Source organism: Danio rerio, chromosome 13 (assembly GCF_049306965.1).
Source record: "Danio rerio strain Tuebingen ecotype United States chromosome 13, GRCz12tu, whole genome shotgun sequence".
Lineage (NCBI taxonomy): Eukaryota > Metazoa > Chordata > Actinopteri > Cypriniformes > Danionidae > Danio > Danio rerio.
The window spans coordinates 55,070,799-55,090,000 of NC_133188.1; the positions used below are offsets into that span (position 1 = coordinate 55,070,799).

Here is a 19,202-nt window from a genome sequence, read left to right on the forward strand (position 1 = left end):
GTGGAGGCCGTTTGACTACAGTGAACTCATCGTCATGTTCAAGAAACCAGTCTGAGATGATTGAGCTTTATGACATGCTGCGTTATCCTGCTGGAAGTAGCCATCAGAAGATGGAGACACTGTGCTCATAAAGGGATGGACATGGTCAGCAGCAATACTCAGGTAGGCTGTGGCGTTGATGCTCAATTGGTACTAATGGACCCAAAGAAAATCTCCCCCACACCATTACACCACCACCACCAGCCTGAACCGCTGATACAAGGCAGGATGATCCATGCTTTCATGTTGTTGAGGCCAAATTGTGAGCTGAGCATCTGAATGTGTCAGCAGAAATGGAGACTCATCAGAGCAGCAACGTTTCTCCAATCTTCTATTGTCCAGTTTTGGTGAGTCTGTGTGAATTGTAGCCTCAGTTTCCTGTTCTTAGCTGACAGGAGCGGCACCCGGTGTGCTCTTCTGCTGCTGTAGCCCATCCGCCTCAAGGTTGGACGTGTTGTGTGTTCAGAGATGCTCTTCTGCAGAGCTCGGTTGTAACGAGTGCTTATTTGAGTTACTGTTGCCTTTCTATCAGCTGGAACCAGTCTGGCCATTCTCCTCTGACCTCAACAAGACATTTGCGCCCACAGAACTGCCGCTCACTGGATATTTCCTCTTTGTCGGAGCATTCTCTGTAAACCCTAGAGATGGTTGTGCGTGAAAATCCCAGTAGATCAGCAGTTTCTGAAATACTCAGAGCAGCCTGTATGACAGCAACAACCATGCCACGTTCAAAGTCTCTTAAATCCCCTTTCTTCCCTATTCTGATGCTCGCTCTGAACTGCAGCAGATCCTCTTGACCATGTCTACATGCCTAAATGTAGTGAGCTGCTGCCATGTGATTGATGGAGTAGAAATTTGCGTTAACGAGCAGCTGGTCAAGTGTACCTAATAAAGTGGCCAGTGAGTGTATATTTACAATATAAGTAATAATAACTGAAACCTAAAAGATTCAAGTAAATCGTTTTAAATTAACAATGTTTTGCATTATTATATATGCAGCAGAGAATGCAACTCACTCCTGTTACTATTACTCAATCCTGTTATGGCTTATATGAGTAACGGGACTGGGTAACAAAAATTATTAAATTCATGTTAAATAGCCACATGGCACACATGCTAATAGCATGAGGATATGGAGCAAGTTTTAGTGGTTTAAAAATTAATAAATAACATCTAAAAATAATTTAAGTAACAGTTAAGATTATTTGTTTAATAGTAAATCATTAATTGGATATAAAACTGCATGTAAATGCAAAAAAAATATTTTTTCGAAGGATTTTACACACAATATATTCTGGCAAATTTTAGACGCAGGGAGTGGGGACTTGCAACAACTGCTCTTTTTTAGTGTTCTACATAGTTTTTAAAAATGATTTTAATTATTTATTCTAAATTTTGTAGTTTGTTACATTTGAAGACACTTTGATTATTACTAAAATGTATTTTAGAGTTATTTTCATGCATTTTTATACATTTAATATTCTAGGGAAATAAATGTTACCCATTCTGTGGAATGTCCCTTACATTCTGTCACCTTTCTATCAGAACCACATTAACTTCTTCAGCAGTCATGTGTGGGTCAGACGGCATGGGCCAGCTTCTACTCCCATGAGCATCAGAGCTTGGCTGCCTGTGACAAGCTCCGCTTCACAACTGTTCGCTCTTTGAACAGATTCCACTAGATGAGTGAACTGACCACTGCAGAAACACCTCACAAGAGCTGTAGTTTTGAAGATGCACTGACCCAGTCAACTTGCCATCACACTATGGCCCTTATTAAACTCACTCAAATCCTTACACTAGTGCATTTTGCTTTCCAACACATCAACTTTAAGGACAAAATGTCCTCTTCCTGCCTAATATATGCCACCTGCTAAAAGGTGCCTTGAGGAAGAGATGGTCAGTGTTGTTCACTTCACCTGTCTGTGGTCATACTGTGCTGGATCAGTGTGTACTTGGTATATCACAGCCAGTTAGCTTCAACACAACTAGCAGCCTAAACTAAGGCTCATGAGTAATGACCAGAGATGGTTGGGCCTTTGCTGTAGCTAACCTTTACCTGTAAAGCAGCTTGTCATTCATTTTAGAATTGCCTGAACTCTCAAGGACTTTAAATCGTCTCTTTTTCTTTCAAGTTGAGGACAGGGTTATCAACTGTGTTGCTATGAAATATGGGACAAAATTTGACTAGTGCAGCCATGCTAATTAGCATATGCATTCCATCATTCCATCATATTTACATTTACTGTTTAAAGGATACATTCTGTACTGTACATTATTAACAGAAATGAAGACTAAAAACTAAATCAATAAAGCCTTTTCAACACCACTGCTGCTTCAATCTGTGGAGCAACCAATAAACAAGACATTGGGAATAACGTACAGGACAAACCAGGCAAGCTCAACATATGGGATGTCCTGGCTAATACAGGGCGGCTGGCAACCTTAGTTGAGGACACGGCAACTCTACCAGTGTTTTATAATCACAATTATATATATATATATATATATATATATATATATATATATATATATATATATATATATATATATATATATATATATATATATATATATATATATATATATATATATATATATAAATTGTGATTTCCTATGTATTATATTACAGTTTTAGTGTTTTAGTTTTACTTTGTGAAATACTTTGATCAACCTTGGTTGTTTTTAAATAAGGTTGACATTGAGAGCTGACATCAAGCCTGACTGGAAGAGTGTTTGAATGCTTCAGTTTATCTTGCATTACTCTTCATTTATCTCACTGGGCACACTTCACTCTCACCCAGCAGTTTTGTACATCTTTCCTCCACACCACTTCTCTAGTGAACGGCTGTTCAGCACTAATGGTGTGCATGTACTCTATAAATCTATCTACTTTTTGTTATGTCAACCTGTAAAAGTATACAGTCTTTTTTGAGTGAACACTAGGAATGGCCAGCGCTTCAGAGCAGCTGACACAGAAGCAGCTCCTTCCCCCAAGCTCCAGCTCCCTCTTAAACAAATAACTGCTCATTAAAAGCAGTATTCTACTTTCACTACTCCTATAGTGCCTCTATTATATGTACTTTTATATATTTTATTTAAAAATGTATAACACTATCTCTACCTACAGCATGATGTATTTGCACAAGTGTAAATATAATCTGTTAATATGTAAATTCAACTGTAAAATATGGTTATGTACTGCTGGTGACTGATGGGCTAGGGTGAAAAAACATTTGATAAGTTGTAGATATTATGTATTTTCAGATGTTCAGTGAGGCTCAGGTAGAATGAGTGAAATTACATTCATAGATTCATGTTGAGATTAATGTTAATTAAGATCGAATTTAATTAATGATTAATATAAACTGATATATTAAAACATCTAAACTAAACGGCCAGTGAAATGAATCGAGTCAATGATTTCATCACAGAATCATTAGTTGGGTTGAATTGATTTGTTCGAACAACCGATGCTTTCTAGAATGAACTGACGTCTTTACGAACGCTTAATTGATTCACTGATTCACTCGCTAGAATCACTTACATTGATTCGTGAGAGTCATTTTAAACGAACCTTTGTTCACGAACAGGACGCGGCTTTGTAAAGAGAATTTAGAGAGTTTTTCTTTGACTTTACTGGAAACTACAGCGACGAAACAGCACAGACAGCCTATGGAATTATAACATCAGGCAAGGTAAGACACTAAACATTTCATTATTGTTGATAGAGATGTCGAGAGGTGCAGTTTTGTCCCGCGATTTCATGGCAATCATACAGGAGTGCTTTCCCTAATGGGCTAATGCTCGTATTTGAAACAAAAGGCTTTTCAAACACCCATGATATGAATTACATTAACTTTAACATTTTAAGCGTGTTATTATGGAGTCTTGATGAACAATTTTAATGGTGTATAATTTCATATGTAATTACATTAAAGCCAGCAGTAACTCAACCAAGGTTTGTAATGTAGTAAACGTGTAGTAACATGTTCATTGGCAAATTGACTTCAGTTGGTTAATTTTCGTGAGGTAGTATTACAAACATGACATTTCAGGTTGCCAACCGGTCTCATATAGTTTAGGTTAATCATGCTTGCAGACATTCGGCTCTCCTTCCCCCTCCACAGTGTAGCAATGTGACTGAAACGGCCAATCACAAAAATTCCCCAGCGAGGGAGCAGCCGTCCAATGAAAAAAATCCGCTCTCACTCTAGCTCCTCCTCCCGGGATTTTTGATGCAGTACACGTGTGTGACCGATGAGGGAGCTCGCGGTCATAAGGCAAAACACCAATTTTCAGTTTTACTATTGCTGTGAGGACTTTTGCTGAAATTTGCACAGTATCAAGTATAGGCCATTTGGAGGCCATTAAAGCATTTTTATTGTGAGGACCACCTAAATTGTCCTCACAAAGAAAAATGTCCTCACAACATTGGTTGTTTCTCAATAGTTGGTCCTCACAAGTATAGCAAAACCAACACACACACACACACACACACACACACACACACACACACACACACACACACACACACACACACACACACACACACGGCCAATTTAGTTCTCCCAATTCCCCTATAGCGTATGTGTTTGGACCTTGAGGGGGGACCGAAGCACCAGAGGAAACCCATGCCAACACAGGGAGAACATGCAAACTCCACACAGAAACGCCAAGTGGGCCGGCCGAGGCTCGAACCAGCAACCTTCATGCTGTGAGGCGATTGTGCTTGCATCCCAAATATATGTGCTTACTTGCCACTGTGTTTTCAACTGTTTGGCGCCAACTTGTGGCTCAATAATGATAATAATAGGGCGTCACGGTGGTGCAGTAGGTAGGACGATCACCTCACAGCAAGAAGGTCGCTGGTTCGAGTCTCGGCTGGCCCACTTGGCGTTTCTGTGTGGAGTTTGCATGTTCTCCCTGTGTTGGCGTGGGTTTCCTCCGGGTGCTCTGGTTTCCCCCACAGATCAAACACATGCGCTATAGGGGAACTGATGAACTAAACTGGTCGTAGTGCATGTATGTGAAAGCAAGCGTCTATGGGTGTTTCCCAGTGTTGGGTTGCAGCTGGAAGAGCATCCGCATAAAACATATGCAGGATAAGATAATGATTCATTACGCTGTGGTGACCCCTAATGAGGGACTGAGCTGTAAAGAAAATGAATGAATAATAATAACAGATAATTAGTAGAGTGTGGCTGCATCCAGACGCTTTCAGCAAGCTTTAGAGCTAGTAACTCACTCATGTGTTGTGTCTGATTTGTAGCCATGTAATAATCAGGATAATGTACATCCAGTCGGTCGTTATTGCAGAATAACACAGTCAATAAAAGTTAACTTCTGGTTCATGACAACTTTAAAGCAAAAAATTAAATTAAATTTGCATAAATAATAAACATTGCCATTGGGATTTTGCTTTTTTAAATTGCGTTACAAACCACCTCATATTACTTATTACTGCAATAAATGGGTGTTTGGCAATATAGTCATTGTGCATGTGCAAATTTGAAATATGTCCAATAGGGCTGCTCAATATGTGGTTTGAGCATGGATATTGCACTGAGTGCTTCTGCAAAAGTCACAGCGCAGGATTAGATCACTTATTGAAGGTTAAAAAAAAGATAAAGACATTGTTGAATATTATGAGTTTTAAATAACATATGCGGGGCAGCACGGTGGCGCAGTGGGTAGCACAATCACCTCACAGCAAGAAGGTCTCTATTTCGAGCGCCTACTGGGTCAGTGAATGTTTCTGTGTGGAGTTTGCATGTTCTCCCCCTGTTGGCGTGGGTTTCCTCTGAGTGCTCCGGTTTCCCCCACAGTCCAAACACATGCGCTATAGAGGAATTGATCAACTAAATTGCCTGAAGTGTATGTGTGTGAATAAGAGTGCATGGGTGTTTCCCAGTGATGAGTTGTGGCTGGAAGGGCATTCGCTGCGTAAAACATGTGATGGATAAGTTGGCGGTTCATTCTGCTGTGGCGACCCCAGATTAATAAAGTAACTAAGCCGAAAAGAAAATGAATGTATGAATGACACATGGACTAATGATGTTTCATGTTTGATTGTCCCTGAATTCTGTTACACTCTCCACAAATTTATTTATTTCACTTTTATTGTTGCTTTGTTGTATTTTTATATGCTTGTAATGTATTATAATTTACACAAACACACTGCATAAACTACCTGACAAAAGTCTTGTTTTAGCATCAACAAATACTAACTGGACTTCTAGTTGCTGATTTGGTGTCAGAAGTATCTCTATGGCCGTACTCACACTAGGTACAGTTGCCTCGAACCGGGCCAAAGCACGCTTGTCCCCCCTCTCGTCTCCCCCGACGGCCCGCGCTCACACCATATCGGGCCTCGGCACGCTTACGTCATCGCTGCTGCGCTGTTCAGTGAGAAGCGCTCTCTATGGCAAGCCTTTTTAGCATTTAAATCTTTGTTCTGACTCCATAAATATATTTAGAGATATCTCTAATTATATTTTGACTAGGAATAATTATAATTCGACTAGTCAGAATAACAATTAGAGATATCTGAAATTGCAATTGTACTAGTACGAAATCAGATTGGAGATATCTGCAAATATATTGTGACTAGTCATATTCCTCCATTGACTTCCATTGAAAAATATTTGCAGATATCTCTAAATGAGTTTTGACTAGTCACAATTGTAATTAGAGATATCTCTAACTGAGTTTTTACTAGTCATACATTTGGAGATGTCTTTAATTCGTAATATTTAGAGATATTTACAAATATATTTGAAGATATCTCTAATTAATTTACTAATAGTCGAATTACAGTTGTAGATATCTTGAATTGGATTTTTGACGAGTCAAAACTCAGAGATATCTGCAAATATTTTTCAATGGAAGTCAATGAAGGAATATGACTAGTCATAATATATTTGCAGATATCTCCAATCTGATTTCGTACTAGTACAATTGTAATTACAGATATCTCTAATTGTCATTCTGACAAGTCGAATTATAATAATGACTTGTCAAAATATATAATTATATCTCTAAATATATTTATGGATAGTCAGAACAAGGTTTAAATGTTAAAACGGCTTGCCATATGCTCTCACTCAGCAGCACAGTGGAGATTTCTCTTGTTATATCCTTTCAGTCGTTTGTTATGCAGTGACATGCAGTCAAATATTTCGCCAAACAGTCCTTAGGGATGCGGTGACACGCAGTCAGATATTTTACCGGACAGATCCGCCACTTTTGGCGCTCATAAACAATCATAAAGCTCTCGTGCTGCAGGAATGAGGAGGTCTGCTGAAGGTGCGCAGCTGTCGTGCAGTGAGGAGTTTGCGTCTTTAATAAACTACGGCAGTTTGCGATCACTGAACTGTAAGAATGATTAATAAATCCATATGAAACAGTCCCTTAAAAGTCACGTCTCGCTTTCGGTTTCGGGCTTTGGCGCGTTTCACGCTCACACACAAGCGTACCGCGCCAAAGCCCAAGTGTACAGCGCTCAGGCACACCTCTTCCAACCGGGCCAGGGCCGGCCAAGTGAACCGTGCTTGAGCCCGATTCAGCGCACTCACACTTCTCAAACGATCCGGGAAACGGGCCTGGGCACGGTACGGATGGCATAGTGTGAGTAGGCCCTATGAAAGGTGAAGGCCTCTAAATTTTGCTTATTTGAGCTCAATAAATCTGATCATGTCTTGATGTTGACTGATTTGATGAGGACAGTGCGGTCTGACTCTGCTCAGACTAAAGTGTCATCACTGAACAGAAATAATGTCCAGTATAGAATATAAAGTCCTGCTGCAGTGGAGACAGAATGAATATTGTGTCTGACTCCATCATGAGCTTGGAGGACTGCATCCATACATCTCTGACATGACTCACATCACTGATTAATAAAGTCATCTGGAATGAAGAAGAAAGCCTTCAGCAGGACTCCCAGAGTTCATCATGTCATCTTCAATCCCTCCTCCTTCATCTTACCCCAGACATGCTCAATAATGTTGATGTCTGGTGACTGGGCTGGCCAATCCTGGAGCAGCTTGACCTTCTCTGCTTTCAGGAGCTTTGATGTGGAGGCTGAAGTATGAGCAGGAGCGCTATCCTGCTGGAGAATTGTCCCTCTCCTGTGGTTTGTGATGTAATGGGCAGCACAGATGTCTTGATACCTCAGGCTGTTGATGTTGATCATCCACTCTGCAGATCTCTCCATACTGAATGACCCCAAACCATGATGTCTCCTTCACCAAACTTGACTGATTTCTGTGTGAATCTTGGTCCATGCTGGTTCCAGTAGGTCTTCTGCAGTATTGGTGATGATTGAGATGCAGATCAACAGACGATTCAGCAGAGAAATCCACCTTCTGACACTTTTACACATGATCAACTAGATGTCGAGTTATTATCTGCTGCTCCTACAACAAGACTTTTGTCAGGTAGTGTAGAAATAGATCCCAGTCTATCTAAATAAATGAAACGTTTCCAAATAAAGCTGTTCAAATCCTCTGCTGAAATTATATTCATATCTCGATATCACAGGAAAGCAAGCAGATGTCATATTTATCCAGTGTGGTGCAGCCCTACTGTCCGCTCTGAGGCGTAATGGAAACACGTCCAGCTCTGCTTCACTGAAATGAGGCCTTGACTCGTCGGAGTGTGTCCTGGATCCTGCGCGCGTGCCGGTCGCTCGTCTGGAGGGAGTGTGTGTGGTTTTCGGAGGCGAGGAGAGTGACGTCACAGCGGCCGAAGTGGAGGATTCGCGCTCGCAGATACGACTGCAGCTCAGAGTCTGGAGGATACGGATACACACGCTCCTGAAACGCCTGGACCTGACTGACCACACGCGCTATATTCCTGAAGAGAGGACAGCACACACACACACATGCACAGACACATACACACACACATTATATTGTATTATAGATAATAACCCTGCTTGCACACAGAACTTGCACACTCACGCACACTCTTCTCTCATACACACAAGTACACACACAAACTTGCAAACAACCATTAAACACACACATACACATGCACACACACACCTCACACTTCTACACATACACACAAACGTGCACACAATCAATAAACACACTCACACACATCTCTCTCATACACCCACACACACAACCTTGCAGACAATTATTAAACACACACACACACACACACACACACACACACACACGCAAGCCCGTGCAGTCTCACTCAGACTGAAAATAAGCGTGCTCACTGCATGACTGTGTGTGCATGCATGTGTGTGTACTGTGACGTGTATTTAATGTCTTTATGTGTGTGTAGAATGTGTGTGTGTGTGTTAATAGTGTGTATAATGTGTGTGCGTGTGTTTATAGTGTGTATAATGTGTGTGTGTTTAAAGTGTGTATAATGTGTGTTTGTGTACAATGAGTTTTTAGTGTGTTTATAATGTGTGTGTGTGTGTTTAATTTGTTTGTATAATGTGTGTGTAATGTGTCTGTGTACAATGTGTATGTATGTGTGTGTGTGTGTGCGTGTGTGTGTAATGTATGTGTGTAATATCTGTTTGTATGTGTTTATAGTGTGTATATAATGTGTGTGTGTGTGTTTAATTTGTTTGTATAATGTGTGTGTAATGTGTCTGTGTACAATGTGTATGTATGTGTGTGTGTGTGTGCGTGTGTGTGTAATGTATGTGTGTAATATCTGTTTGTATGTGTTTATAGTGTGTGTATAATGTGTGTGTGTGTGTGCAATGTGTGTGTCTATAGTGTATGTGTGTGTATAATGTGTGTGTGTGTGTGTGTGTGTGTGTGTGTATAATGTGTGTTTGTGTACAATGAGTATGTTTTAGTGTGTTTATAATGTGTGTGTGTGTGTGTGTGTTTAATGTGTTTGTATAATGTGTCTGTGTACAATGTGTATGTGTGTGTGTGTGTGTGTGTGTGTGTGTGTGTAATGTATGTGTGTAATTTCTGTTTGTATGTGTTTATATTGTGTGTATAATGTGTGTGTGTTCAATGTGTGTGTTTATAGTGTATGTGTGTGTATAATGTGTGTGTGTTTGTGTATAATGTGTGTTTGTGTAAAATGAGTATGTTTTTAGTGTGTTTATAATGTGTGTGTAATGTGTCTGTGTACAATGTGTATGTATGTGTGTATGTGTGTGCGTGTGTGTGTAATGTATGTGTGTAATATCTGTATGTATGTGTTTCTAGTGTGTGTATAATGTGTGTGTGTTCAATGTGTGTGCGTGCAATGTGTGTGTTTATAGTGTATGTGTGTGTGTGTGTGTGTGTGTGTGTGTGTTTATAATGTTATATGAGTCTGTGTGTGTTTAATGTCTGTGTATGTGTATAATGTGTATGCGTGTGAGTGTGTATATTGTGTGTATGTTTGATGTGTGTGTGACCTGAGTTTGTTCCACTTGAGCGCTCCGCTGGTCCTGCTGAAGGCTCCGATCTCCGTCTGCTGTGTGTGTAGGCTCAGGATGTGTGTGTCGGGGAGCGTCGGCCGACAGCGGCTCTTCTGGCCCTCCATCAGACACAGAGCGTCACTCTTCAGGAACACCTGAAACAGCAGCGCACACACACACTGAGCGTTATCACCTTCTCAGAGTGTGTGTGTGTGTGTTATTACAATTATTACTGTATTAATAACTGTATTTTAACACATTTCTAATCATAATAGTGTTAATAACTCATCTCTAATAACTGATTTCTCTTGTCTTTGCTGTTTGATGACAGTAAATAATATTAGACTAGATATTCTTCATGACAATAGTATTCAGACATGTTCTTTGTCTGTTTATATACGACTGATAACTCTACGATGGGTGTACTTTACAAACACGAAATACAGCTTCACCACGGACACGACTATGAGTACGAATCAAAAAGCATCACTCCACTGTCAACATGACGTCACCGCTGTCACAGGCATTAATAAACAAACGAGAGTCATCGATCACAACGGTGAGCTTGCTGGACACTCGAGCTCCCACACACTGGCTCAGGTAAGAGTTTTGTTATTCCCTCTTTGAGAAATGTCCGCCATGAGCTGTAATAAAGGTGGAGTCTTAATGAGGTCCATTAGCGCTGGGTTTCTTGGACATTTTACAGAATCAAAATTAAGAACGGGCCGAGGATAGTGAGCATACTGTAAGTTAACGTAACTGGCAGCGAGCGCAGAATTAGCAGAAACTAGCCAGAATAAAGCAAATAAGACTTTCTCCAGAAGAAAAAATATTATAGTAGATACTGTGAAAATACTGAATCACTTGGACAATAATTGACAAAAAAAAGATTCACAGGAGAGTAAATAACTTTACTGTATATATACTCACTGGCCACTTTATTAGGTACACCTGCCCAACGGCACAGTAACTCAAATTTGTAATCAGCCAATCACGTGGCAGCAACTAAATGCATTTCGGCATGTAGACATGGTCAAGAGGATCTGCTGCAGTTCAATGCGAGCATCAGAATGGGGAAGAAAGGGGATTTAAGAGACTTTGAACGTGGCATGGTTGTTGCTGCCAGACTGGCTGCGCTGAGTATTTCAGAAACTGCTGATCTACTGGGATTTTCATGCACAACCATCTCTAGGGTTTACAGAGAATGCTCCGACAAAGAGGAAATATCCAGTGAGTGGCAGTTCTGTGGGCGCAGATGCCTTGTTGATGAGGCCAGAGGTCAAAGGAGAATGGCCAGACTGGTTCCAGCTGATAGAAAGGCGACAGTAACTCAAATAAGCACTCGTTACAACCGAGCTCTGCAGAAGAGCATCTCTGAACACACAACACGTCCAACCTTGAGGCAGGCTGTGTATAACAGCAGCAGAAGAGCACACCGGGTGCCGCTCCTGTCAGCTAAGAACAGGAAACTGAGGCTACAATTCACACAGACTCACCAAAACTGGACAATAGAAGATTGGAGAAACGTTGCCTGGTTTCTTGAACATGACGATGAGTTCACTGTACTCAAATGGCCTCCACAGCCACCAGAACTCAATCAAATAGAGCAGCTTTGGGATGTGGTGGAACGGGAGATTGGCATCATGGATGTGCAGCCGAAAAATCTGCAGCAACTGTGTGATGCTATCATGACAATATGGAGCAAAATCTCTGAGGAATATTTCCAGTAGCTTGTTGAATCTCTGCCATGAAGGATTAAGGCAGCTCTGAAGGCAAAAGGGGCGTTCAACTTGATACTGGTAAGGTGTACCTAATAAAGTGGCCAGTGAGTGTATGTATATACATTCACCGGCCACTTTATTAGGTACACCTTACTCATACTATACTTATACTTTTACTACATATGAAAAATACTGACAATAAATAATAACAAGAATAACCAATGATAACTTAATATTAAGGTAATAATATACAAAAAATAATACTAACAATAAGAACAAACGAATAAATGAACTCATTTAACAAAAGTCAAACTAATGACTAAAACAGCGTCTGACCTGCACAGCCTTGAGCTCCTCCAGAATCTCACACACCTTCAGAGGGATCTGCTTCCATGCCTGCCGTTCACACACACACACACACACACACACACACACACACACACACACACACACACACACACACACACACACACACACACACACACACACATGTATACACAATAAAACTAAATAAGAGCCCAATGAACAGCTTATGAGCAGCATTTATCATGCAATTTCATTTCACACCAATCAGACGAGCGCTCTGTGTGTTTGTGCTGAACGTGGATTATCCGCCTTTTCATGCTAGTAGATGGGCTGCAGAATGGAGTCAGTGTTTAATCACACACACAATTAACATTAGAGCTGCTGGAGCCGGCAGATAAGATGAAGAAGAACAGCAGATGCAGTTGAGAGTGTGTGTGTGTGTGTGTGTGTGTGTGTGTCTTCTGACCGGTAACTGCCTCACGATCACATTCTCCAGGCCCGACAGGATCTGCATGGCGGTGGCGAAGTTTCTGGTCTCGTAGCAGTGTTTACCAATGGCTAGAAACCGAGAGAGTAAAGCAGCCTGAGCCTATAACACACACACACACACACACACACACACACACACACACACACACACACACACACACACAGCTCAACTCTTCTAAAGACGTGCTTCAGTGCATAAAGTGTTACTTAAAACAAACTGAAAGGTTTTTATACGTTTAATACATACAGTATACACACACACACACACACACACAAATCCACGTGCATACAAACATAGGCACACAAACACATGCACATCTATGTGTGTGCCCATGTGCATTTGTATGTGTGCGTTCATATCTGTGTGTTTGTATTTCTCTCTTTCTGTGTGTGTGTGTGTAAATGTTTATGTGCTTGCGAGTGTGTTTATGTGTGTGTGTGTGCATGTATGTATGTGTGTGTTCTTGTGTGCATGTTCCAGTTCACGTGTGTTTGTATGTATGTATGTGTGTGTGCGTGTGTGTGTGCATGTCCGTGTGTTTGCGCATGTATGTATATATATGTGTGTGTGTGTGTGTGTGCATGTTCATGTGTTTACGTGTGTGTGTATGAATGTGTGTGTCTAATAGTGTGTGTGTGTGTGTGTATGTCCATGTGTTTGTGCGTGCATGCTTGTGTATATGTGTTTGCGTGTGTATAAAAATATTTGTGTGTGTGTGTGTGTGTGTGAGTCACCTTGACAGAGTCACAGATGACGAGTTCAGCAGAGACCCATGTGGAGACGCAGCCGGAGTGAAGGAGGAGCGTCTGCAGAGGAGAGACACAGCTCACACACACACCACTGCTGCCCGAGTCCACTGACACACACCTGCAGGAGAGAAAAAGACAACAGAGATCACACACACACACACACACACACACACACACACACACACACACACACACACACACACACACACACACACATGTACACAGTAAATATACAACATATCTTCAAAAATCCTGAGTTTAAACTCACCTGGAAATGTTTCCGGCGTTTTCTGCCACTCCCTGTGCTCTGGAGTTTAGGAAGTGAACTGGATGACAGTCCTGAAAGATTTCCTGCAGAAACAGCAGATGATGAGAGAGAAACACACACACATACTCATACACACTCATTCATACACACACACACACACACACACACACACACACACACACCCATACCCATACCCACACACACACACACACACACAACCACACACACACACACACACACACAACCACACACACACACACACACACAAACACACACACACACACAAACACACACACACACTCTGAAAATCAGACCTGCAGGACATCAACACTGATCCTCTGTCTCCATCTAGAGGTGGATTACTAAACGACAGCGTTAGCGTTACTAAACGATTGATTAATTCAGTCCTTCTCTCCTTCAGCTTAGTCCCTTTATTAATCAGGGGTCACCCCGGCGGATTGAACCTCCAACTATTCCAGCATATGTTTTACACAGCTGATGCCCCTCTGGCTACAACCAAATACTGGGAAACACCCATACACACTTATTTAACCACACTTTAGTTGATCAATTACCCTATAGCGCATGTGTTTGGACTGTGTGGGAAACCGGAGCACCAGGAGGAAACCCACACCAACACGAGAGAACATGCAAACTCCACACAGAAATGCCAACTGACCCAGCTAGGAGTCGAACCAGTGACCTTCTTGCTGTGAGGTGATCGTGCTACCCACTGCGCCACCGTGACGCCCCAATAAATGTACATAGTTTATAAAAATCTACCAAAAACCTGCCACCAGATATGAAAACTAGAAAAAAATTTAAACTTCAAAATGATTAATAATCTGATCAGACGATCAAATCATGCTTGCTTCATGTTTAGTCTATAATATTATGGCTTAAAAGCGTAACTGTAATGTTCCCACAGGTTTCGGTTAGGCTGACGGTAAAGTCCTGCTATAAAAAATAAATTAATTAATAAAAAAATATATCAAATATGTATTCAGATATCCAAAATCAAACAAGATATGCTCAAGGGTAGCTTAATAAATGTGCAGGTGCTCTTTTGGGTGAGGGATTCATCAGAATAAACAGTAAAAGTCAGTCCAAGCCGCTCGAAAAACATGGAAAAGATATAAAAAACCCTTTATTGACGTGGCTATGTATAATAATACTTAGCCTTAATAATATTTTCACTTATAGTTTGCCATGATTGGAATAGGATTTAATCGCAAAAGAGATTGATTGTACATTGATTGATCAACGTTTAATACACTTTAAGACCCAGCGGACAGCTTGAACACGTCATTAGGAATGTGCTGCTGGCTGACCTGCTCCAGGAGTGTGAGCTGCTGAGCGATGTGTGCCGCTGTGTGTTCAGTCTGGCTGAGGGGAAGTCTATCCTCTGAGCGTAAACTGCCGGACATCAGAGATGAGAAACACGGCCGAGGGAGAGCTGCAGCCATGGAGAAACACTGATCTTTACCCTGCAGCACAACACACACACACACACACACACACACACACACACCACAGAAACACACACTGAGAATGAATGCTGCAGCTATACCTGTGATTATATTCATTAAGGTCTACAGTTGAAAGCAGAAGTTTAGATCCACTGTATAAAAAGACACATAACCATTAAAAAAAAAAGTCAGATGTTAATGTGACTAAACGTTTCCTCTTTTAGGTGAGTTAGGATGATCACATGTGTTTCTGTTCTGCTTAACAGCAGAACAATGAGAGAGATATTTAGAGAAATAGTTATAACTTTTCCTGAAAGTCAAGTTTACACACAATCAGATTATTCTGCCTCTGATAAAGCTCAGATGATGATGTCAGGGTTTTGGAAGTTTCTGATTGGCTGATTGACAGCATTTGAGTTAATGTGAGGCACAACTATAGAATAGTATTGAAGGAAAACCTCAAACACACTGCTTCCTTCTGTGACAACATGAGAAAATCAACAACAAAGCCAGATTACAATCTGCTGAATGACACTGGGAAAAGAGTAATGATTGGAGACATGTCCTGTGCTCTGATAGAGCTGAGATTGAACTGTTTGGCCATAATGAGCAGCGTTACATTTGGAGGACAAAGGGGAAAGCGCACAAGCCTAGAAACACCATCCCAACTGTGCAGTATGGGGGCGGCAGCATCATGTTGTGGGGCTGTTCTGCTGCAGGAGGGACTGGTCCACTTCACAGCATAGATGGCATCATGAAGAAAGAACATTATGGAGAAATACTGAAGCAACATCTCAACATTAAAACTTGGCAACAGATGGGTCTTCCAAACAGATCTTGGGCCTCATGTATCAACGCTGCGTACGCACAAAAACATTGCATACGCCAGGTTTCATGCTCAGAATCACTCACGTTTGGATTTACTAATGATGAAATGAACGTGAGAATGTGTGTTGTTCCACGCCAACTTCATGTCTGGCGTACGTGCATTTCTTGTGTGTGTTTGTTTTACTTCCATTGGAGATTCCTAGAGGCAATTGTGTTAAATTGCTCACTAGAAAGTATCTTTGAGCCGTGCAATGCCAGCTGACAGCTGTATGGGACGAGATCATCCGCATGCATAGCAGATATAAGGTTTCCATCCCATGCAGTTGACCAGCCAAACATTAAAACGCAATTTGCAGCGATCGCTGGTTTTCCCAATGTAATCGGAGCGATCGACTGCACGCACATTGCCATAAAGGCACCATCTGAAGATGAATTTGCACATGTGGATCAGAAACATTTCCATTCAATAAATGTGCAAATAATATGTGATGCTCAAATGCGCTTAACATAATACACACACTTATTAATGATTCCTACTTGTGTTCCTCGTGATGAAGAGTAGACAAAATCTGATATGTAGTGGGGGAAAAAGAAGAATGAGTTCATCAGGCGCTGGATTCGAAACGAGTTCTTGAGTGAGCCATGTGTGTTACGAGCTACGCCACTCACACTGCTGCAGTCCTCCCTCTTTAGCTTTGTTGTTTCTGCCGATCAAATCACTCAACTAGCTCATTCCAACGACAAACTTGCAAATAACAGTTTTTCTCTGGTCTACCTCCGATAGCAGCACCTCCAATTCACATTCTGTTCAAAGTTTCTCTTCTTGCTTGCTTTTGCCTTTGCTTTTTCGTTGGGTTTTGCCAAAGTACAGTCATTAGCATATTCAAACAGGGGGGGGGGGGGGCAGGGAGGGGTTTTGCGCTCGTGCAAGTGCGCTCAGTTTCACTTCCATTCGGATGTACAAAGAGAATATGCGTGGGATTGGGTGTACGCAGTGTTTCATACATCTGAATTTTTTACTGTGTACGCAGATTTACAGCTTTGTGTGTACGCAATGTTACAGCATGAACTTAACACACGTCTTCGTACATGAGGCCCCTTGACCCTAAGTATACTGCCAAATTAGTTCAAATGTGCTTTAAGGACAACAGAGTGAATGTTTCAGAGTGGCCATCACAAAGCCCTGACCTCAATCCTATCGAGAATGTGTGGGCAGAGTTGAAAAAGCTTGTGTGAGCAAGACAGCCTACAAATCTGACTCAGACACCAATTCTGTCAGGAGGAATCGGCCAAAACTCCTGCAAACTATTGTAGGAGCTTGTGGAAAGAGACCCAAAACATTTAATCAAAGTTATCCGCTTGTTAAGTGGTGACGTGTTTGTGACGTATGTATACTGTTTCCGGGTCCAAGCCGCCTTTTATTTGAGAGGAGAAATCATACGTTTATGATCACGTTTTATTCCTATCACACATTAAAGTTAATTTTATATAAAGTCATAGTGTACACAACAATCTCTGGGCTTGCTGCATAACAAATACCAAAATTTTAACAATTTATAAAAAATTAATCACTTTCTGGCCATCGGATATTAGGCATGAACATATATACTGCCATCGGGATTTTCGAAAGCATTAAATCGCTTTGTAAACGTTTATTATTACCATTTCATGAGTCTCCCCATTCAGTTGAATAGAGCGCTTGGACCCGGAAGCCGCTTCGCGTGACGTCACACTTAACAAGCGGATAGAGTTTAAAAGCAAAGCTAAACAAATCCCAAGAAAATGTGTGTAAACTCTTGACTGTATAGAAACAATAAAAAATTCTAAAAAATAAATTCTCTCAATATTCTGGCATTTAGCAAATGTAAATCATTTAGATAATCCTAACGGACCTAAGATAGTAAACGTTTAGTATGATTTACCATCACACATTTAAAAGAAAATGGTTATGCTCCTTTTTTTAGAGTGTGTGCAAACTTCTGGTTTTAACCGTATATTCTGAGGATGAACACCAAACTGTACTGTTTAATGGGTTATATGCACAGCTAGTGTTTTTTTCCCCTACAGATAAACTTACATTTACATTTACATTTAGTCATTTAGCAGACGCTTTTATCCAAAGCGACTTACAAATGAGGACAAGGAAGCAATTTACACAACTATAAGAGCAACAATGAAGAAGTGCTGTAGGCGAGTTTTAGGTGTGTAAAGTGTAAGATGCAGAACATTAGTAACATAAGTTTTTTTTTTTTTTTTCTGTAATACAGTTAGCGGTGGAGCCAGAGAGGCGATTGCAGATTAGGAAGGGAAGTGGAGACTAAATAGTCGAGTTTTTAGTGGTTTCTTGAAGACAGCGAGTGACTCTGCCGTTCTGATGCAGTTAGGGAGTTCATTCCACCAACCGGGCACATTGACCGCGAGAGTTTGAGAAAGTAATTTCTTCCCTCTTTGGGATGGAACCACGAGGCGACTTTCATTCAGTGAATGCAAATTTCTGCAGGCCACATGTTAATGTGACTGTTTTCAATTTTATATGGTTTCTTATACAGCGTCAAAGTTGTAATGCAATTAAAATACAATCAGTTAAATAGACTTTTTTATTCATTTAGTCGTTCAAACATAAAACAAGATGAAAAGCCACTTAAACGCAAGTGCCGGGAGCAGCAGGCGACCACATAAACTTCATTGAAGATACTGGAGTAAAATACTTGTTCATATTTTAAACGGCAAGGGGGGGACCAATGGAATTTAATGCAGGACTTCTACATTCTGAGACCCACTTTATGGGCCTACTCACACTATGCCATCCGTACCGTGCCCAGGCCCGTTTCCCGGATCGTTTGAGAAGTGTGAGTGCGTTGAATCGCGCTCAAGCACGGTTCACTTGGCCGGCCCTGGCCCGGTTGGAAGAGGTGTGCCTGAGCGCGGTACACTTGGGC

General features: G+C 41.1%; 1 protein-coding gene across 9 annotated transcripts in view; it reads right to left on the minus strand.

Annotated features, from left to right (window-relative positions):
- Window positions 1-6,143: 6,143 nt before the first annotated feature.
- kndc1 (kinase non-catalytic C-lobe domain containing 1) overlaps window positions 6,144-19,202 on the minus strand; it is a 91,827-nt gene continuing 78,768 nt past the window's right edge. For 8 of the 9 annotated variants that reach the window (XM_073920359.1, XM_073920356.1, XM_073920355.1 and 5 more), the window contains 7 exons: window positions 15,298-15,453; window positions 13,967-14,049; window positions 13,684-13,816; window positions 12,926-13,048; window positions 12,490-12,549; window positions 10,430-10,587; window positions 6,144-8,895 (listed from right to left, as the gene is read on the minus strand). In XM_073920359.1, coding sequence (XP_073776460.1) covers window positions 8,667-8,895; window positions 10,430-10,587; window positions 12,490-12,549; window positions 12,926-13,048; window positions 13,684-13,816; window positions 13,967-14,049; window positions 15,298-15,453 — 942 coding nt within the window. In that variant the 3' untranslated portion in view covers window positions 6,144-8,666. Of the gene's footprint in view, window positions 8,896-10,429; window positions 10,588-11,339; window positions 12,199-12,489; window positions 12,550-12,925; window positions 13,049-13,683; window positions 13,817-13,966; window positions 14,050-15,297; window positions 15,454-19,202 lie in introns of those variants that run through there. The other variant, XM_073920357.1, reaches the window with a different exon arrangement.